Source organism: Mastigoproctus giganteus, chromosome 13 (genome assembly GCF_048544385.1).
Source record: "Mastigoproctus giganteus isolate SK-2022 chromosome 13, ASM4854438v1, whole genome shotgun sequence".
NCBI classification, from domain to species: domain Eukaryota; kingdom Metazoa; phylum Arthropoda; class Arachnida; order Uropygi; family Thelyphonidae; genus Mastigoproctus; species Mastigoproctus giganteus.
In genome coordinates, this window is record NC_143587.1 from 106,382,791 (window position 1) to 106,401,907 (window position 19,117).

General features: G+C 37.1%; 1 protein-coding gene across 4 annotated transcripts in view; it reads left to right on the top strand.

The window, feature by feature from the left end:
* pns (DENN domain containing pinstripe) overlaps positions 1-19,117 on the top strand; it is a 371,641-nt gene that overhangs the window by 33,801 nt on the left and 318,723 nt on the right. For all 4 annotated transcript variants that reach the window (XM_090388148.1, XM_090388147.1, XM_090388145.1 and 1 more), the window contains exon 3: positions 4,583-4,753. In XM_090388148.1, the coding sequence (XP_090244274.1) occupies positions 4,583-4,753 (171 nt within the window). The remainder of the gene's footprint in view (positions 1-4,582; positions 4,754-19,117) is intronic.

Genomic DNA, 19,117 nt, shown 5'->3' on the forward strand with positions numbered 1-19,117 from the left:
TTTATCAAGTGATTGATAGACTTTTGGCATTCAAAAATAAACTGTGGAACATTCACAGTCTTAAGCATAGCTTTCCTCATAGTGGTCTGGATGAGTTACCTGCGCATTGATCTGTTTGCTTTCTGTGATACCTTCCGTATATAACCAGTGACTCCATTATTTTCCCAGGAACAGAAGTTAAACTAACAGGTCTGTAATTACTTGCGTCACCCTTTGATTCCCCTTTGTTTTTTTTTTTTTTTTTTTTGATTTGGTAGTTGTTGGCGCATCGGCTTCTGTGGCCATATTGCACCTCCCAAGGTTTTTGCAGTACTTTGATCCAAGCCCGAGGCGGGAATCGAACCCGCGACCTTTGGGTTGCCGGGCAGGTGCTTTACCCACTCGGCTAGCCCGGTCGGCTTTCCCCTTTGTGAATTGGGGATACATTTGCACATCTCCAGTCCATATGGACTTCCCCTGAATCCGGAAATGCTCTCATAATAATGGTTAAGGGTTTGCTTACTTCCTTTGCTGCCTCCTTTAATATAGCCAGATTCCATATCCACCCCTAGGTGTCTTTCTTACATTTAACTTCAACAATTTCTCCTCCACTTTGCTCTCAGTTATTACAGAATCCTTTAGCTCCCTGTTAGATATACTTAGATATAGAGTTTGATATACTTCTGGCCTTCAAAATCTTCAAAAATAAACTGTGGAATATTCAAGGCCTTAAGCATAGCTTTCCTCATAATGGTCTGGATAAGTAATAACCTGTACATTGATCTGTTTGCTTTCTGTGATGATCTTCCATGCATTATGGATGGAATAATGATTTATAAAAATCAACCTGGTTTACTTTTTGGTTATTGTTATCTGTTATGATATATACAGTATGCATTGTTCTGTCATTATTAGCAACTGTGTGCTGTACTGTAATTTTATTCTGTTTTATATTTTATTTTTTTGAACTGTGTTTCGTATATAACAGTCTTGTTTGTAACTTTCTGGTTGCAAATTGATACAGAAAAGATTGATAGAGCATTATGCTATCCTTGAGTGTGCAAATATAATGACATAAATAATAAGCTACATGCATGGTTGTAGTTAGGGTTCACTATTATTGGTATACTGTAAAGTTTGTTGTTCATAAACTGAAATAAGAAGTACATCTATAGTGTGTTGGGTGGAAGTTCAGTAGTCTGTTCCAGAATGGAACACACTTTTTTTTTTTTTCAACGAAACTTCAAATATGAAAGCTCTTAGAACTTTTAATACTGTGTATAGGCTGTAGGTTGAAAAAACAGATACTTGTTGATATTAGATTTAATTTATGTAGATTATAATTTTCAGAGAATACATATGAAGCAAAGTTTTCCAGAAAATAGAAGTACAGGTGATAAATGAGGAAGAGGAAAAGTTGGTTTTTGGAGTTGGATGGTGAATGGATGGATGTTGACTGGTTGTGGCATGTGCTTGGACCGTTTTGGAAGAGTCTGTTGGATTAAAGATGCTATTTTGGATGAAACAGTGCCTGTGGAAGTGTCAATAGAAGAAGCATACTGTAGAAACTCTTTATGAAACAAGAAGGGGAAAGACTGGAAGAGATGGGTCATTAATCAACCTGACTACTCTCTTTTGAATGGGGTGCAGAAACTTGCAAGTGGTTTTAGGGGCATATCTTAGATGAGAAAACAGTATTAGTAGTAGTAGTAGTAGTGGCATGTGATGCAAGAAAGCAAATGTATAAGCTTATGCAGCATCAGCCAAAAAAAAAAAAAAAAAAAAATCACACCATTCCCTCCAAATGCCTGTCCAGTTCCTCCTTAAATTTATTCAAGCTATCAACTTCCACAACGACAGATGGAAGTTTGTTCCAGCAATTAACCACCCGCTGGCTAAAGGCAAATTTCCGCACATCTATTCTACATCTGTCTTTTCTTAATTTGAATTTATGCCCCCTTAGGTTTGTAATCTGAACAAGTGGAAGGATCCCATCAGACTTCAGCGTGCTCAATCCATTCAAGGCCTTATATACCTTAATCAGATCACCGCGCAGGTGCCTAGTCTCCAGCCACTGCAATTTGCAGAACTTAAGCCTCTCTTGGTAAGAGGATCCCTTCATTCCCCTCACCAATCTTGTTGCCCTTCTCCGTACCCAGCCGACCGGGCTAGCCGAGTGGGTAAAGTACCTGCCCGGCAACCCAAAGGTCGCGGGTTCGATTCCCGCCTCGGGCTTGGATCAAAGTACTGCAAAAACCTTGGGAGGTGCAATATGGCCACAGAAGCCGATGCGCCAACAACTACCAAATCAAAAAAAAAAAAAAAATTCTCCGTACCCGCTCAAGTAAATCTACATCCTTCCTAAAATGAGGTCTCCAGACCTGTACGCAGTACTCAAGGCGTGGCCTGACCATTGCCTCATACAGAGGGATAATCACCTCCTTTTCCCTGCTAGCAAAATTCCTATATATCATTGACAAAACCCCATGACCTGCCCTGGCAGCCTGTCTGCATTGCTCAGAGAACTTCATATCTGACTGCACAATTACTCCCAGGTCTTTTTCATTTTCTACCACCTTAAGTGTAGTACCACACAGTTGGTATGTTTCTCTGGGGTTATTTCTACCCATATGCAGTACTTTGCATTTGTCAAGGTTAAACTTCAGTTGCCACTTCTTAGCCCATCTGCCCAAAATATCTAGATCCTGTTGCAGTAGCAGACTGCCATTACTGTCATTAACAACCCTGCCAACCTTTGTATCATCTGCAAACTTCGACATTAAGCCTGATATGCCTTCATCAATATCATTGATAAATATACAAAACAACAGTGGACCTAACACCGAACCCTGTGGGACTCCACTAATAACATTAGTCCAAGAAGAGCAGCACCCATTGATTACCACCCTCTGTCTTCTCGCACTTAACCATCCTTTTATCCATTGTAGCAACTTACCCTTAATACCATTCTGCTCCAATTTGTACAATAGTCTTCCATGCGCAACAGTGTCAAAAGCTTTCCTGAAATCCAAATATATGATATCAAAATTGTTTTTTGCATCCAGTTCCTTTGTAATCACATCATAATATCCTATCAAATTTGTCAGACAAGACTTTCCCTTAACAAACCCATGCTGTGTCTGAATTATTGCTGCAGTCTTGGCTAGATGATCCTGCAATGCATCTTTAACCAGCGACTCCATTATTTTACCCGGAACAGAAGTTAAACTAACTGGTCTGTAATTACACGTGTCACCCTTCGATCCCCCTTTGTGAATTGGGGATACATTTGCACATCTCCAGACCATGTGGTATAATGGATTTGTGATTTGTACTGAATGGGTAGTTGTTTAGAAGAAAAGTAGCACTGAGAGCAAAATGAAAACCCAATTTTTTTTTATTCAGAGGAAACAATATTTGTGTTCTTGTCCTGTTATAAAAGACAAGAGCTAAGCAGCAGAGACTTTTTTTGGTGGGGGGGGGAAATAAGAGAAGACTGAGTTTAGAGCTATTAAGGTTAACAGAGTTTTCTTTGCTCCCCTGAAGGATTACCTGGAGATTGGCGTTTAAGAACTTCTGCAGGGTTTTTGAAAAGTTAAAGCTGTTTGTGCAGAATGTTTTGCAAATTGGAAGGTGGAACATAGCATGCTATCATCAGCAAAATTTTTGATAGCATTTCCAGTCAGTGGAAGGAGGTCATTAATACAGAAGAGGAAAAGTGTAGGAAAAATAACTAAACCTTGCAGAATACTGGAGAAGTTACGACAGGGAACCATCTACCATCACTTGTAGGCAGTAGTCAGAGAGAAAACTGGAAGACCGTAAGAGATGACAATCCATAAGTTGGAAGCTTGTTTAGAAGACCTCTGTCAAACACAATCAAAAGCCTTAATGTCGAGCAACTTCTTGAATTTCACCATGCTTTTCTTTCGAATTTGTTCAAAGATGAGTAACATACCCCAGTATGCCAGTAGATAGAATCTGTATTGGTGATCATTGATCAGATAGAAGGTTTTGAGATATAGTTTAAGAGTTGACAGCTGATGGATTTTCCATTTTTGTGCCAGTGCCGCAAAAGCCTATGGCTTCATTGCACTATATAGTAAACACTATTACTATGTATGAGAAAAAGTAATAATAATTGCCTGGTTTTTGTTAGTCCAACTTTAATGAACTTCAGAATGGTTTGATAAATCTTTCTAAAAGAGCTAAATACGGAATTTCATGTAACTACATGCTAACATACCTAACAGTGGGCTGTGCATTTTTTGTGCACAGCCCACTGTTAGTGCATGTTCATGTTCACTTTTTGTTACCTCCCTGGTGGAATCAGAATTTTGGTGTGAGAGGGTTGATATTTTTTCATCTCAAATATTGATATTTTTTTTTATAATGAACATTTAAGTATTTAAATATATACATATTTATTGTGTGTGTATGTGTGCGTGCATGCTATAATACGTAGTGTTTATTTCAGTTGTATGGTTGGAAACAGTTATTAATTTTTTGAATCTATTTGGTGATATCATTATTTAAATAAATAACTTGTGTATAATCATGTTTTCCAATGCAGTTTTATTTTAATTAATTTCATTATCTTTAGCTCTGTCTTCCCCGAGGGCTTGTCTTTCGTACTCAGAAACATATTCGGGAATGTTCTTTCCATTCGTTTATTATCACTAGGGAGGACAGATCTCGGACATATGGACATGCCTATACCTTTTATGAAGATGTTACAGAGAAACAGATATGTGCTGCAATGCAGACTCTGCAAGTAATAAATCATATGTTAACTGCATATTATTTTACATATTCTGTAAAGTTAAGGATGTTATACTTCATTTTCTGATTTTTATCTTTTTATTTTTTAGTTTTATTAATTTATGATCTTGTTAAATAACCATTGTAATTTTATGATCCTGCTCACTGACTCTGAGTGAATTCACTTGAAAAAGCACTTCTACATCTGGAGTCTAGGCTGTTAATGTATATATGGCAAAAACTGCTAATAGCTTACCACATCAACACAAATTGCATACTGCCTCAGACACTTAAGATTCTTTGGTTGATATTAATGCATTTACAGAAATTGTTTTTTTTTTTTTTTTTTTTTTTTTGGCCATGAAAAGGGAGATATTTGGGAACCTTAGGAGTGGAAATCTGAGCCTAAACTCTAAAATCAGTGAAATTGGGGGTGGGGGGGGGTGTTAAATCAGCAACAAGAAAAAGTAGAAATGCATCATTATATGTACCTTTCATACCAATAAAAATTTTTTTATTCATGATTAATTTTTTTCACTTCTGGTTTCTTTCTCTAATGTGAAGGTCAAAGGGAAGGACTAAATTTATGCCTAGACTAGTTAAGATAATTGTCCAGAGTCCATAATTTGGCAGGACACTTAAAACATCTCCCAGATTCTAGGTTCTATTGCATTAGTTTATCATTTGGTGCATTTTAGTGGATTCTTTAGAATATATATCTTACCACAGAAAATTTCATGTACCCCATCCCCATTTTCCAAAATAAGTGAAAGTAAACAGATTTTTACTGACATAATTCATCCATGAGTACACTACTTTTATAATGTACTTAATACATTTAATCTCAACAATTGAAGTAAAATAAGCTTTGTACTAGGATTAGTGGAACAGTTTAAAAAAAAAAAAAAAAGACATGCCACCTCCAAAATCAAATGCAGCCCCATCAAGCGGAACCTCTGGGCTATAGCAATTATACCATTTTTAAAATAGTAGTTTGAAATTAGTGTTTTGAGCAGCTTTAATTAAATTGTCTCTGGGTTCTTTTTGTATATGCACATGGGCAGAGCAATTTTTTTTTAAAAGTGATTTCAAATTGAAGTGAAAATATATTACAGTAAAACTTCATTACAGTGAACTTCGCGGGGGTACAAAAATGAATTTGTTTGAAATAAATTCTGCTGTGCTTTGCTGCATGTTTATGATATGTAGAAGTGGTAATTTCTGCTTTATTTATTTTATTCAAAAGTGTCAACTTTAAAATCTATAATAAATAAATCAAATGATAAAATATGTGTACTACAAATGTAAAAATACTTTTACAGAGTAGAGCATTTTTCAGTTATCAGAAATATGATAGAGTAGGTACAGTTTATTACTTTTCACATATTACCATGTTGGTTTTTGCTTTTAATGCTTATACTTTTTTCCTCTGCATTAATGTGGGAATTCAGCTTAGTGCAATTGAAAATATGTTTAACTTACAAGTTAAATTTGATTACTAATTCTAATGTGTTTTTTTTTTTTTTTTTTTATCCACATTGTGTGAACTGCTTATGTAAACGCAAGCAGAACTTGAAATCACGGAAAAACAGCCTGTGGCATTACTGCCCGAAAATTTGCTTTCCATATGTTTTCTTTGATTTTAGCATTTTTAAAAAATTTACTTTGCAAAATAAATAAAAACAAAAAACACATCTATGGTTACTGAAATTTTTAATCACATTTGTGTGCGCATGTGTGTGTGTGTGGTGTAACGTTGTTGCAATGCTGATTACATGTGGCAGGGTGATGAGGTAGATGTAGAGGGAGTAATGTTGAATTCTTTTGCAGTATTTTTTTAGAACTTCCATATTTTAGTTCTAGTGAATGCTCCCATAACTATAGGATGCAAAGAAAATAGCAAGGACTTCTTTGCCTATGTAAACTCCAGAAGGAAGGGGATGAATCAGATTGGTCCAGTTGATATTGCCTGTTCGATTGTTGATGTACCTGCTGAGGTAGCTGACAAACTGAACAAATATTTTGCATCTACATTCACACATGAGGAATTCTGCAAGGAAGTGGAGGACAGAAGCTTATTAAACTTTCACAGGGAGCTTAATGATTTTGTAATGAGAGCAAAGTGGAGGAGAAATTGTTGAAATTGAACATAAAAAAGGCACCTGGGGTGGATGGAATGGATACATAGAAGGGCAACAAGATTGGTGAGGGGAACAAAGGATTGCTCTTACCAAGAAAGAACTAAGTTTTGCAGATTGCAGCATCTGGAGACTAGGCACCTGTGAGGTGATCTAATTGAGGTGTATAAGGCCTTGAATGGTTTTAGTAAGTTCATGCTGATGGGATTCTTCCTCTTACTCAGCTTACTCACCTGAGGGGACACAAACTCAAATTGAGGAAAGACAATTGTAGAATAGATGTGCAGAAATTTGCATTTAGCCAGGGGTGGTTGATAGTTAGAGCAAACTTCCATCTGTCGTAGTGGAGGTCAAAAACTTAAATAAGTTCAAAACAAAACTGGACAAGCATTTGGAGTGAATAGATGGGTGAAATGGGAAAGTTTTTTTTTTTTTTTTTTTTTATTTATTTATTTTTTTTTTTTTTTGGCTGATGCTATATAAGCTTGCTTTCTTGAAGCATATGCCTCTACTAATGCTAATGCTGATATTTACAATTTGGACTACACAGTGCCATTCATAATTTTCTGAAAAAATTTTCATTTTGTTGTAAACCAATATATTTTATGTATACAATGATGGCTACCTAAATTGCATCACTGTGAATTTTCTCCCAAAACAAGTACTACATTTGAAATTATTGTCCCTGTAGACTCAAATTTGTTATACACTGATGTAAAATGATTATACATTTTATTGATAAGAAAATAAATTGAAGAAAAACTGTTTAGACATATTTATTAGCAATTAATCTTGGAAATACATGGCTATTCCATGTATTCATGACTATTCATTGGGACCAGTGCTTGAAATAAACATTATGTAATAAGATGGAAAAAAGTATACCAGCAGCAAATAAACAGTTTTGATACCATTAGGTCTTCTATAACAGATATTACTATTTTGTTGGCCCACCACAAGCTTTAATTACTGCTTGGCACCTATCTGGTATAGGTTGTATCAGGTTCTGATAATCATTACTTAGTACATGGTACCAAACATAAATAATAGTTTCTTGCAATGTTACCATGCTTGATGGCTTTTTAGCAGCAATTTTCTGCCCTAGAAAATTGCTACTAAAAAGTTTCAAGTTGGGTTGAAATCAGCATATTTCTTGGCCATGATAAGAATTGGATATTGCAGCCTTGCATAAACTTCTTCACTTAAAGATTAAAAAAAAATGATAAAACAGTCAGTTTTTGTTTTAAACAAGTTAAAATTAGCATACTATAAATTGTATTAAATGATTATATAATGTTATACTAACATTACTTGAAGTATAAAAAGGCGTAGAGTCTCATTGGAAAACACAAGAGAAATTAAAGAATCTCCTTTAATATTTTTGGCAGTACTCACCATTATCAGTACCATTTACAAAATGTATTCTGCTCAGCTCCTTTGCTCGTTATGCATCCTCAAAACATCTCACCCTTATCACCCTGACTGAATACAGTCAGGGTGATAAGGGTGATAAACTTCATTAGATCTATGCCAGTTGTGTCATTTGCCACTCAATCCATGGAGGTTAAAATATTACACAAACCTTTGTCAGACAGTTCTCTCACATGCATTTACCCAAATATGTTCCTTCTACATGGATTTTAGATCTGTACAATAATCACAGAGGCATAGATGCTTCAAAACTGTTCTGTGCTGTAGTACTTAACCATTTCAGTCCAATTCCCAATTTTCTTTTGATATCTCCGGTGTCATTTTGTTTTTATAGTAATAGTATTATAATGGAGGCATGTGATACAAGAAAACGAGCATATGAGCTTATGTAGCATCAGCCAAAAAAAAAAACACACAATTTCACACATCCATTCCCTCTGAAAGTCTGTCCAATTCCTCCTTGAATTTAGTTAAGCTATCAACTTCCACAGCGATAGATGGGGAGTTTGTCTTACAATTTGTTCTCACCCAGCTGCTGGCTAAAGGCAAATTTCCACACATCTATTCTACAGCTTACTACAGCTAACTGTCTTACCTGAATTTGAATTTATGTCCCTTCAGTTTCATAATCTGAGCAAGCGGATCAGAATTCGTCATGCTCAACCCATTCAAGACCTTATACACCTTAATCAGATCACCTCGCAAGTGCCTAGTCTCCAGCCGCTGCAATTTGCAGAACTTAAGCCTTCCTTGGTAAGAGGACCCCTTCGTTCCCCTCACCAATCTGTACACACTCAAGCAACTCTACATCCTTCCTAAAATGAGGCCTATAGACCTATATTCAGTACTCAAGGTGTGGCCTGACCATTTCCTTATACAAAGGGAAAATCACCTCCTTATCCTTGCTGGCAAAATTCTTGTACATCATTGATAAAACCCCACGAGCTATCCTGGCTGCCTGTTTGCACTGCTAAGAGAACTTCATATCAGACTGCACAATTACCCCCAGGTCCTTTGCATTTGTCATTGTTAAACTTCAAATTGCCATTTCGTAGCCCATCTGCCTGATTTTCTACCTCTTATTGCAGCAACATACCTTCATTACTGTTGTTAACCACCCTGCCAACTTTCATAACATTTGCAAATTTAGACATTAAGCCTGATATTGAATTTAGACATTAAACCTGATAATGATATTGTCTTCATCAATGTCATTAATGAGTTCTTGTAAATTTAGAAAATAACAATGGCCCAACACTGAAACCTGGAGAACTTGGCTAATAACATTATTCCAAGAAGAGCAGTGCCCTTAATATATAGAATCTGTCTTCTTCCACTCAGCCATTCCTTTATCCATAACAGCAATTTCCACTTAATATCACACTGCTCCAATTTTTAAAACAGTCTTTTTCTTAAATTATTATTATTATTAGTAGTAGTAGTAGTAGTAGTAGTAGTATTGGCATATGATGCAAGAAAGCACTCAGACAGCAAAAAAAAAAAAAAAAAAAAAAACCCTTCCCACATCACCTGGCCAATCCTTCCAGTAATTTGTTTAGTATTAGTAACGGCCGCATGGTGCAAGAAGGCCTATGGCTTATGCTGCACCAGCCAAATAAATAAAAAAATAAATAAATAAAATAAAAAAAAATAAAAATAAATAAAATAATTTTAAAAAAAAATCATAATTAATAAAAAAAAAAAGGAAATTAAACCTATCATCCTATGCGCTTCCCTTACCCGAAAGTACTATCCAGATGACCTTTGAATTTCCCCAAACTGTCGGCCTCTACCACCCATGAAGGCAACTTATTCCAGTAATTTATAACTCGCTGGCTAAAATAAAACTTCCTGCAGTCCAATCTAAACATTTCCCCCCGTAACTTGAATTTATGTCCCCTAGTTCTAGCATCATTTATAATCTTGAAAATTTTGTCCTCATTCATTTTACTGATGCCTCTCAGAGCCTTAAACACCTCAATCAAATCTCCTCTAAGGTGTCTAGTTTCCAAACTCTGCAACCCACATATTCGAAGTCTTTCTTCGTAAGGATGCCCTTTTGCCGATCTCACCAGGCGAGTTACCCGTCTTTGCACCCTTTCAAGAAGCTCGATGTCTTTCTGTAGGTGCGGTCTCCATACTTGAACACAGTATTCCAAGTGTGGTCTAACATAAGCCTTATATAATGGGATTATCACGTCCCTATCTCTACTTGCAAAAGTTCGATAGATCATCGATAGGACACCATGGGCCTTCCTTGCAACCTGTTTACAATGCTCAGAGAATTTCATGGCTGACCGTATCGTAACACCCAAGTCCCTTTCCTCCAGTACTGGGTTTAGTTGAACTCCACCAAGTGAATAAGTTGTTTTGGGATTACTGTTTCCCAGGTGTAATACTTTACACTTTGTTGGATTAAAGCATAGCTGCCATTTTTCTGACCATTCCTGAAGTCTATCTAGGTCTCTCTGAAGAAGCTCAGCTTGACAGTGATCATTAACTACTCTACCAATTTTAACATCATCTGCAAATTTAGACATCACGCCCTCTATCCCTTCATCAATGTCGTTTATGAAAATTAAAAACAACAGTGGTCCTAATACTGATCCTTGGGGAACCCCACTTTTTACATCAACCCAAACTGAGGAATAGCCATTTATCACAACCCTCTGCCTCCTGCCCTGAAGCCATCCTTCTATCCATCTAAGGATTTTCCCAGTGATTCCAACCTGTTCCAGCTTATAAAGCAACAGCTCATGTGGGACTGAGTCAAAAGCTTTGCTGAAATCTAAATAAACAATGTCGAAATTATTCCCTAAATCCAGCACGTAAGTGACCCTTTCGAAATAGCGAACCAGTTTTGTTAAACATGATTTTCCCTTTACAAAACCATGCTGAGTATCCTTAAGAATTCCAATTCGATCCAAATGATCCTGAATTCCACCCTTGATCATTGCCTCCATGATTTTCCCTACTACTGAAGTCAGACTGACAAGTCGATAATTTCCAACTTCACTTTTAGAGCCACCCTTACGTATGGGAGATACATTTGCACTTTTCCAATCCAAGGGAATCTCCCCAGAGTCTAGTGATGCTCACATAATTAGCCTCAATGGTTCAATGCACTCGCTTGCCGCCTCCCTTAAGATTATAGGGTATATTCCATCAACTCCAGGAGCCTTACTGGTCTGTAGGCTTGAAAGTTTTTTCATTAAATAATCTTGCGAAATTTCAATATCATTAATTACATATTTTTTAACTTCGCTCCCACAATTTCCCATTGCCACAACAGGCTTTTCATTTGTAAATATTGATGCAAAATAACTGTTGAGTTCATCTGCAACGGCAGTTGGTGTATTTATTACTATCCCCTTCCCTTACGTAAAGGTCCGATCTGGTTTGTCCTGCTCTTCTTGGCATTTATATATGTGAAGAATTCTTTATCCCCCCTCTTTGCTCTGTTTGCTAGTGATTTCTCATAAACTGCCTTTGCCTGTCGAACCTTTTCTGTGGCTCTATTACACATCACCTTGTAGCTGTTATAGGCTTCAGTACTTTTTATTGCTCTGTAACCTTTCCATGCCACCTTTTTCTGCTCAAGTAATGTGGCAACTTCACTATTCATCCAACTTGGAACCCTTCTCGTGGAGTATTTTTTTTAATGGTATATATGCATTCAAGGCATCTGTGATTAATGTTTTAAAAGCGTACCACAGTTCAATTGTATTCATTCTCTGCGCGATATCTACCCAGTTAATAGAGGCCATGTAGTACCTTAAGGCATCGTAATTTCCTTTTCTGAAATTAAAACCCATTCCTTTGCCTTTTACTTCTGCTACCTCTCTCGTCATCATCCACCGTAGAACTCCGTGATCACTTCCTGCTACTGTTTCCTCTACTGTCAGCCCTGTTATGTCATCTGATTCATGTGTGATGATGATGTCTAGGATATTCATTTCTCTAGTATTTTCCCTGACATGTTGATACAAATAACAGTCATCTAGTTGATTTAAAAATTTTGTACCCCATGTCGAGTTTCCTTCCCATTGCCTCCAATCAATTAGAGGCAAATTTAAATCGCCCATAATAAGGCATTGACGCTTACTTGCCCATTCCATTTGCATGTAGAGGCTTTTGTCATAATCGTCACAATCACCTGGTCTGTAGATTACTCCTACTCGCATTATACCTTTGTTTCCAACTATCTCACACCATACAGACTCTATACTAGCATGTGAAATGTCTGAATCCGAGAAAGCTATCATCGCACTCAGGCTGCTTCTGATAAGAAGCATTACCCCACCACCCCTTCTATCTACTCTATCCTTCCTAAATACATTATACAAGCCGTACTGGAACTCATCATCCCCAATTTCCGGGTGGCACCACGTCTCTGTAAGCCCTATTATGTCCGCGTTACTTGTTTTAACCAGCAGTTCGAATTTGCTCATTTTATTGACGACACTTCTAGCGTTACTGTATAAACAATTAAGATTTACTGTTCTTGTATATTTAACAACCCTAACACAACCCTTGAAGTTTTTTAGGCTCTCTTCCCTGATATTAGCTACCCGCTCACGTGAAACGTCTTTGCCCCCAGAACATCTAGATAATACGTCCAGTTGGGGTAACAGATAAGAACTCTTAAGGTATGTGCAAGAGTTACTTTGACCAATATTATCAGATAAACGCGTGTCAATATTACCCACATCCCCCCCTAACTAGCAGTTTCCCTGAACCTTTAAGGTATCCTCAATAATACTGGCAAAAACTTTTGCACCACCTTTGTTTAAGTGTATCCCGTCTCTACAAATCAAATTCCTTCTACCTACAAGTGTGGGCCATGCTGACAGAAATTTACCCCCTAAAGCCTTGCAGATTCCTTCAAGTCTTGAGTTAATCCACACGGCTCTTAACATATAATCCCTCCTATTGTGTCTGAGCAGAATTGCAGACACATAGACATTATGGCCTAGCTCGCGACATTTCCTCAGCATGGTCCTATATTTTTCCAACGAATCGTCAGATCGTGTACGTTTAATATCATTTGTCCCCACATGAATAATAATATTTTCTTTACCCCCTTTAAAATCTGACAATCTGTTTAGTTCTTCTTTGAATTTATTCAAAATGTCCACTTCCATAACAACAGATAATTTTGTTATTACAGTGAACCACATGCTGACTGAAGGCAAACCTCCTGAAATCATCCTTCCTCAGTTTGAATTTATGCTCCCTCATGTGTGCAGTGCAAGAGGAAGAATGCCATCAGCATTGAGCTTGCTCAATACATTCAAAGCCTTAAACACCTCATTCAGATCACCTCATAGGTGATTAGTCTGCAGATGCTGCAATTTGCTAAACTGAAGCAAGATTGGTGAAGAGAATGGATGCAGTGAAGAACAGTAGTGTAGTTAAGAACACAAAGGGATACTCTTACCATGAGACTTTGGTTCTGGAAATTGCAGTGCTTGTAAACTAGGCACGTGCAAGGAGACATGATTGAAGTACCGTATTTCCCCATGTATAAGATGCACCTTAATTTTGGGGCCCGAAATTTGAAACAAAATGTATTGCATAAAGTTATTGAACTCAAGTTTTATTCATCATAAAATTCATACAACTCATCACTGTCAAAACTCCCATCCATTAGCTTGTCCTCATCTGTGTCTGATGACGAATCACTGTCTTCATATATTGCCTCGTCCTCAGTTCCATCTATGGCATTTGAAATGCCACACTTCTTAAATGACTTGACAATGATCTCAATCTTGATATTATCCTAGGATCTTTTCACCCAGGTACAAACTTCTCCTATAGTTGTTTTCTACACTCTTCCTACTGGTGTCAAATTGTCCCCAGAAGACTTCATCCATTGGTTCCATTCATCTCTCATGTCAGCTTTGAAGGGTTTGTTAATGCTGACATCAAGTGGTTGGAGCTGGGATGTCAAGGTATGATGGCAAGTTTTGTTTTTTGCTCTGCAGCAATCTTCTTTGTATTTTTTGTTATGTGTGCCCTGAACTGATCAAGCACCAATAGGGCAGGTTTGCATAAGGGCCCACCTGGTCTCCTGCTCCAAACTTTCTAAAACCAGATCTTCATCCCATCCTGATCCATCCAACCCTTGTCATGAACGTGGACAATCACTCCTCAAGGAATGTCTTCTTTTGGCATTGTTTTGCGTTTGAAAATCAGCATAGGAGGCAGCTTGGTTCCGTCGGCACAACAAGCTAGAACAACTGTATAATGGCTCTTTTCATGTCCGCTTGTCTTCAGTTACAGTTTTCACCCCCTTCTTATCAACAGTTCTGTTACTTGGGACATCAAATTGAAGGGGGACTTTGTCCATATTTGCGATCTGTCCCAACTCAAACTGATGTGTCTTCTGACATTGAATGACAAAACGATGAAATTTGAGGACCTACTGCTCATAGCTTTCAGCTATCTTTTAGGAAAGTCTGGTGTGTGTACGCGTGCTTAGTCCATTCCGTTTCATGAACCTGAAGCACCAGTTGTGTCCTCCTTTGAAATCAGTAACTTTTTCATCAGCAATTCTTCTTGCCTCATGCTAAGCCATCTTTGTGGACACAGGAATTCCAATTGCCCTTTGCTCTTCAATCCATATCTTCAATTCCCTCTCTAAATCAGGCCATTTTGCTGACTTGCCTCTCATGGCCTTCTGCCGTGGCATTTTCAGTAGGGTTTCTTCTTCCCGTAATCAGTCTTAGATTGTTTTCTCAGTTGGAGGAGGACCAAACTTACGTTCAGCAGCACGATTTCCATTCACTTTTGCAAACTGGATCACTTCTAACTTGAATTCAGCACTGTACGAAAATCTTTTCTGAGCCATTTCTGGGCAGAATGTGGCAAAACGTAACCTAATATACCGGTAACAAGTGCGAAACAATGAGTGCAAAGACAACAAGCACGAAAAAGCAGGAAATGCAAGTAAAAAAAAATCTACAACCATTGTATAAGATGCACCCAATTTTTAGACCCTAAATTTTTCGAAAAAAGGTGCGTCTTATACAATGGGAAATACAGTATTTAAAGCTTTAAATGGATTGAGTAAATTTTATGATTAAGGTATTCTTACATGGAGAATACACATAAGGATACTAACTTAAATTGCAAAAGGACAGCAGCAAATAGGCATGTGGAAATTTTACTTTCAGTCACAGTAAAGGATCGTTGGAACAACCTACCAGGTTACGTTATGGAAGTGGTTATCTTGAATAAATTGAAGGAAACATTAGAAAAATTAAGAGGAGGGACATTTGTTGTGGGTAGGGGTTTTTTTTTTTTTTTTTTTTTTTTGGCTGATACTGTTTAAGCTTGCTTCCTTATATCATTTGTGACTGCTAATGCTAATATTAATGACTTAGTTGAAATCTTTCGAAATCAGAAGAATTCATCCTATATGATTTCTGGGTACAGCTTACTGTCAGATGAGAATGGTCTTCCCAGTGATACAAGACTGGGAAGACCATTCTAGACCTCATCGATGTTAGATTGCCCTCATCATGTGGAAAATTTTCCACCAGTCCAGCATTGCTGTTAGTGATGAAACTATGAACTTCAACTTATTATTTTTTTAATAGTAAATAAAAATAAAATATGGTGCAGTTACTTTTAAATTTTGCATAAAAATAATATTGTTTTGTGAAAAAGCACTATTTCTAAAAAAAACAAATGTTTGGTGTATCAAAGACAAAAGTATAAAACTGTGGTCTGATCAATTAGATTGACAAAATTAGTACTTTTTTTTTACTTATAACTTGTTGGATTTGTTACTCTGCACCCAGGGGCTGGCAAATAGTGATCACAATTGATTGGGCAATTGTAAAGCAAGTTTTAATTGCTTGCAGTGAGAAGAAAAAAAAAAAAAAAAAATTTCTGAATACCACCTGTGCCAGAAATCATATTGATTAATACTTGCCTGATTTCATTTTTATGTTTATTTCCAATTTTTATGCAACTACCTCATTTTTTTTTCCACAATTCAAAAATTATAATTCTGTAACCAGTGTATTTCGTTTCAGTTAGATATATACCTAACCTGATTTAAAAAAAAAAAAAAAAATGTAATAAATTGATTTTGAGACTTTGATTATTTTATGTTGAAGAATAACGTAATAACGTTGCTGGCCACTGCTCTACACTGAAAAGACAGAAGGACGAACGTGCTGCTTGGCAGGTATATAGGTACGCTGCATTCATGTAGATGGTAATTCGATGTCAGTATGGATAATGTCTGAGTTAACTGACTTTGAAAGAGGGATGACAGTGGGTGCCTGACACATGGGTCACTCTGTCGTGGAGGTGGTACAGAAATTGCACTATCCGCATTCGACAGTAATATGCCATTTCCAGAATAATGTCTCATTGTGTACAGCACTGTGGGTGGAGAAAGGTGGTGGATGAACGTGGCTGTTCATGTCTGTCTCACATCGTTTCAGCCAACCAGAGAGCGACAGTGGCACAAATCACCACCGGCCAACTTCAACAAGGGAGATGCCAGAAATGTCTCCACCAAGACCATCAGGCAATCATTAGCTGCAATAAGTTATGGGAGTCACTGACCCACCAGAGTCCCATTGCTAACACCACGACACAGGACTCTATACCTCGAATGGGCACTGGACCTTGAATGATTGGAGACGGGCCTCCTGGTCCAGTGAGTCCCATTTCCAGTTATTTCGAGGGGACAGGAAGTTGCGTATCTGGTTGAAACCGCACAAAGCTATGCACCTGTTATGTCAACAAGGGACTGTTCAGGCAGGTGGATGGTCGGTGATGGTCTGAGGCATGTTCATCTGGCACGTGTTGGGACCTTTGGTACATCTAGATGCATTCCTGAATAGCCAGGTTGTGTGTCCATCCTTGCAGACCATCTGCATCCCTTCATGGTCATCGTGCACCCACAGGGCAATGGTCTCTTCCAGCAGGACAATGCACCTCCCCGCAGAGCTGTGGTGACTAGAACATGGTTCGAAGATCATTCTGCAGATTTTACCACCATGGAATGGCCTCCCTGTTCAATAGACATGAACCCTGGGAAGCATCTTTGGGATACTGTCGTAAGGTCTGTTCTAGCTTTGGATCCTCCACCCAGGAATGCGACGTAATTATGGACAGCAGTGCAGTAAGTATGGATGGAAGTACCTGTGGAACACTTTCGTGAACTAGTGGACTCAATGCCTCGCCACGTGACTGCCCATATCTGGGTGAAAGGTGGGTCTATGCGTTACCAGGTAGGTGTCTGTAAACTAGCTCAATTTTTTTTTTTTTTTTTTTTTCTTGCCGTTTTCTAATGCTAGGAACCTATACATAAATATTTAGGCATGCTGCCATCTTGGTCATTTTCAGCCTTACAGGGTAACAGTAAGTTCCCTTCTTGAATATTCCTACATTTCAATATCATTACTTCAGTTTTTCAGTTCTTTTTGCTTGCTTTTGTATGGTCGTCCATGTATCTATATGCCCTACTAATAATTATAATTACATTTATTGGCACAATTTATTAGACCCTATTCTTGCCGCAAAACTTCAAATTTCTTTCTTAACACATGTCTATAGCACACATGTATCACAGCATGCATACAGAAACAGAAGCAATAACATTGCTGTCTTACTCATAATTTCAGAAAATGATCTGGCGAGAAAAATAAAGGTGGAGAGCTGAGATGCACAAATTCAGTAGCGTAGATGAATGTATATGCAGGCTTAAACCAAAAGAGCAATATATCTACATGAGAAAGCAGTTTATAGCAGTGAAGCAGACTTAATAGTAAGCTGTAAAGAAATTCAAAATAGCGGGAAAATAGAGACCTCTATAGTCATATTTAGAATATAAGTACATGGAGATAATTTATAATTAGCATTGAAAAAAGGAAAAGAAAAAGGAACGCAGTTGGAATAGTATGGCTTTACAGTCATACAAAATTAAACATTACCATTAATATATAAAGAATTATACGGTGGCAAAAAACATACACATGTAGGCCAAATGATTGGGGCTATGTTATAATAAGCTGAGAAGTAAACATATAAGAGTATGGTAAATAAGAATCGTCAAATATTTTGAGAAATAAATAAATTAATAATTATAATCTATCCAAATTTGCATGAAAGTGCATCCAAGGAGAAAGAACTGGTTAAAATCCAACGAAAGAAGTAACATGGTGACAAGAGATCCAAAGGAGGTGCATTTTATGGAATCGATAATAAAAGAACATGACATAAAGGAACATGAAATAACATTCAAAAAGTCTATGTATATGAACCAATTCCAAGAAAACATTTATAGTACAGGAAATAATTCCAGGTATATAATACCAGATAAATTCACAGGTAGTATCAAGTATGAATTTACTGTGGAAATAGTAGTAAATGAAACCAAGGAAAAAGAATCAGTTTAACATTATATCCAAATATGAAGTTATATAATTCCAGGGATATAAGTAACATGGTAACTAAAGATGAAATAAGTCCATGAATATATAATAATTCCAAGAAAACATTTAAGGTATAGAAGAACAGGAAATAATTCCATGTATATGGAAATTATTTCCTGTTCTTCTAAAACTAGACTGATCCACAGGTAGAATCAGGTGTGAATTTACTATGGAAATAAAAGTAAATGAAACCAAGGAAAAATAATCGGTTGATGAAAATAATCGGTGAAAAATAATCCAAAAATGTAGTGATATCATTTCAGGGATATAAGTAACAAGGTAAATAAAGTTCCAAAGGTGTTGTAGTTATGGATCCAATTATAAAAGAACAGAAAATAAGTCCATGTA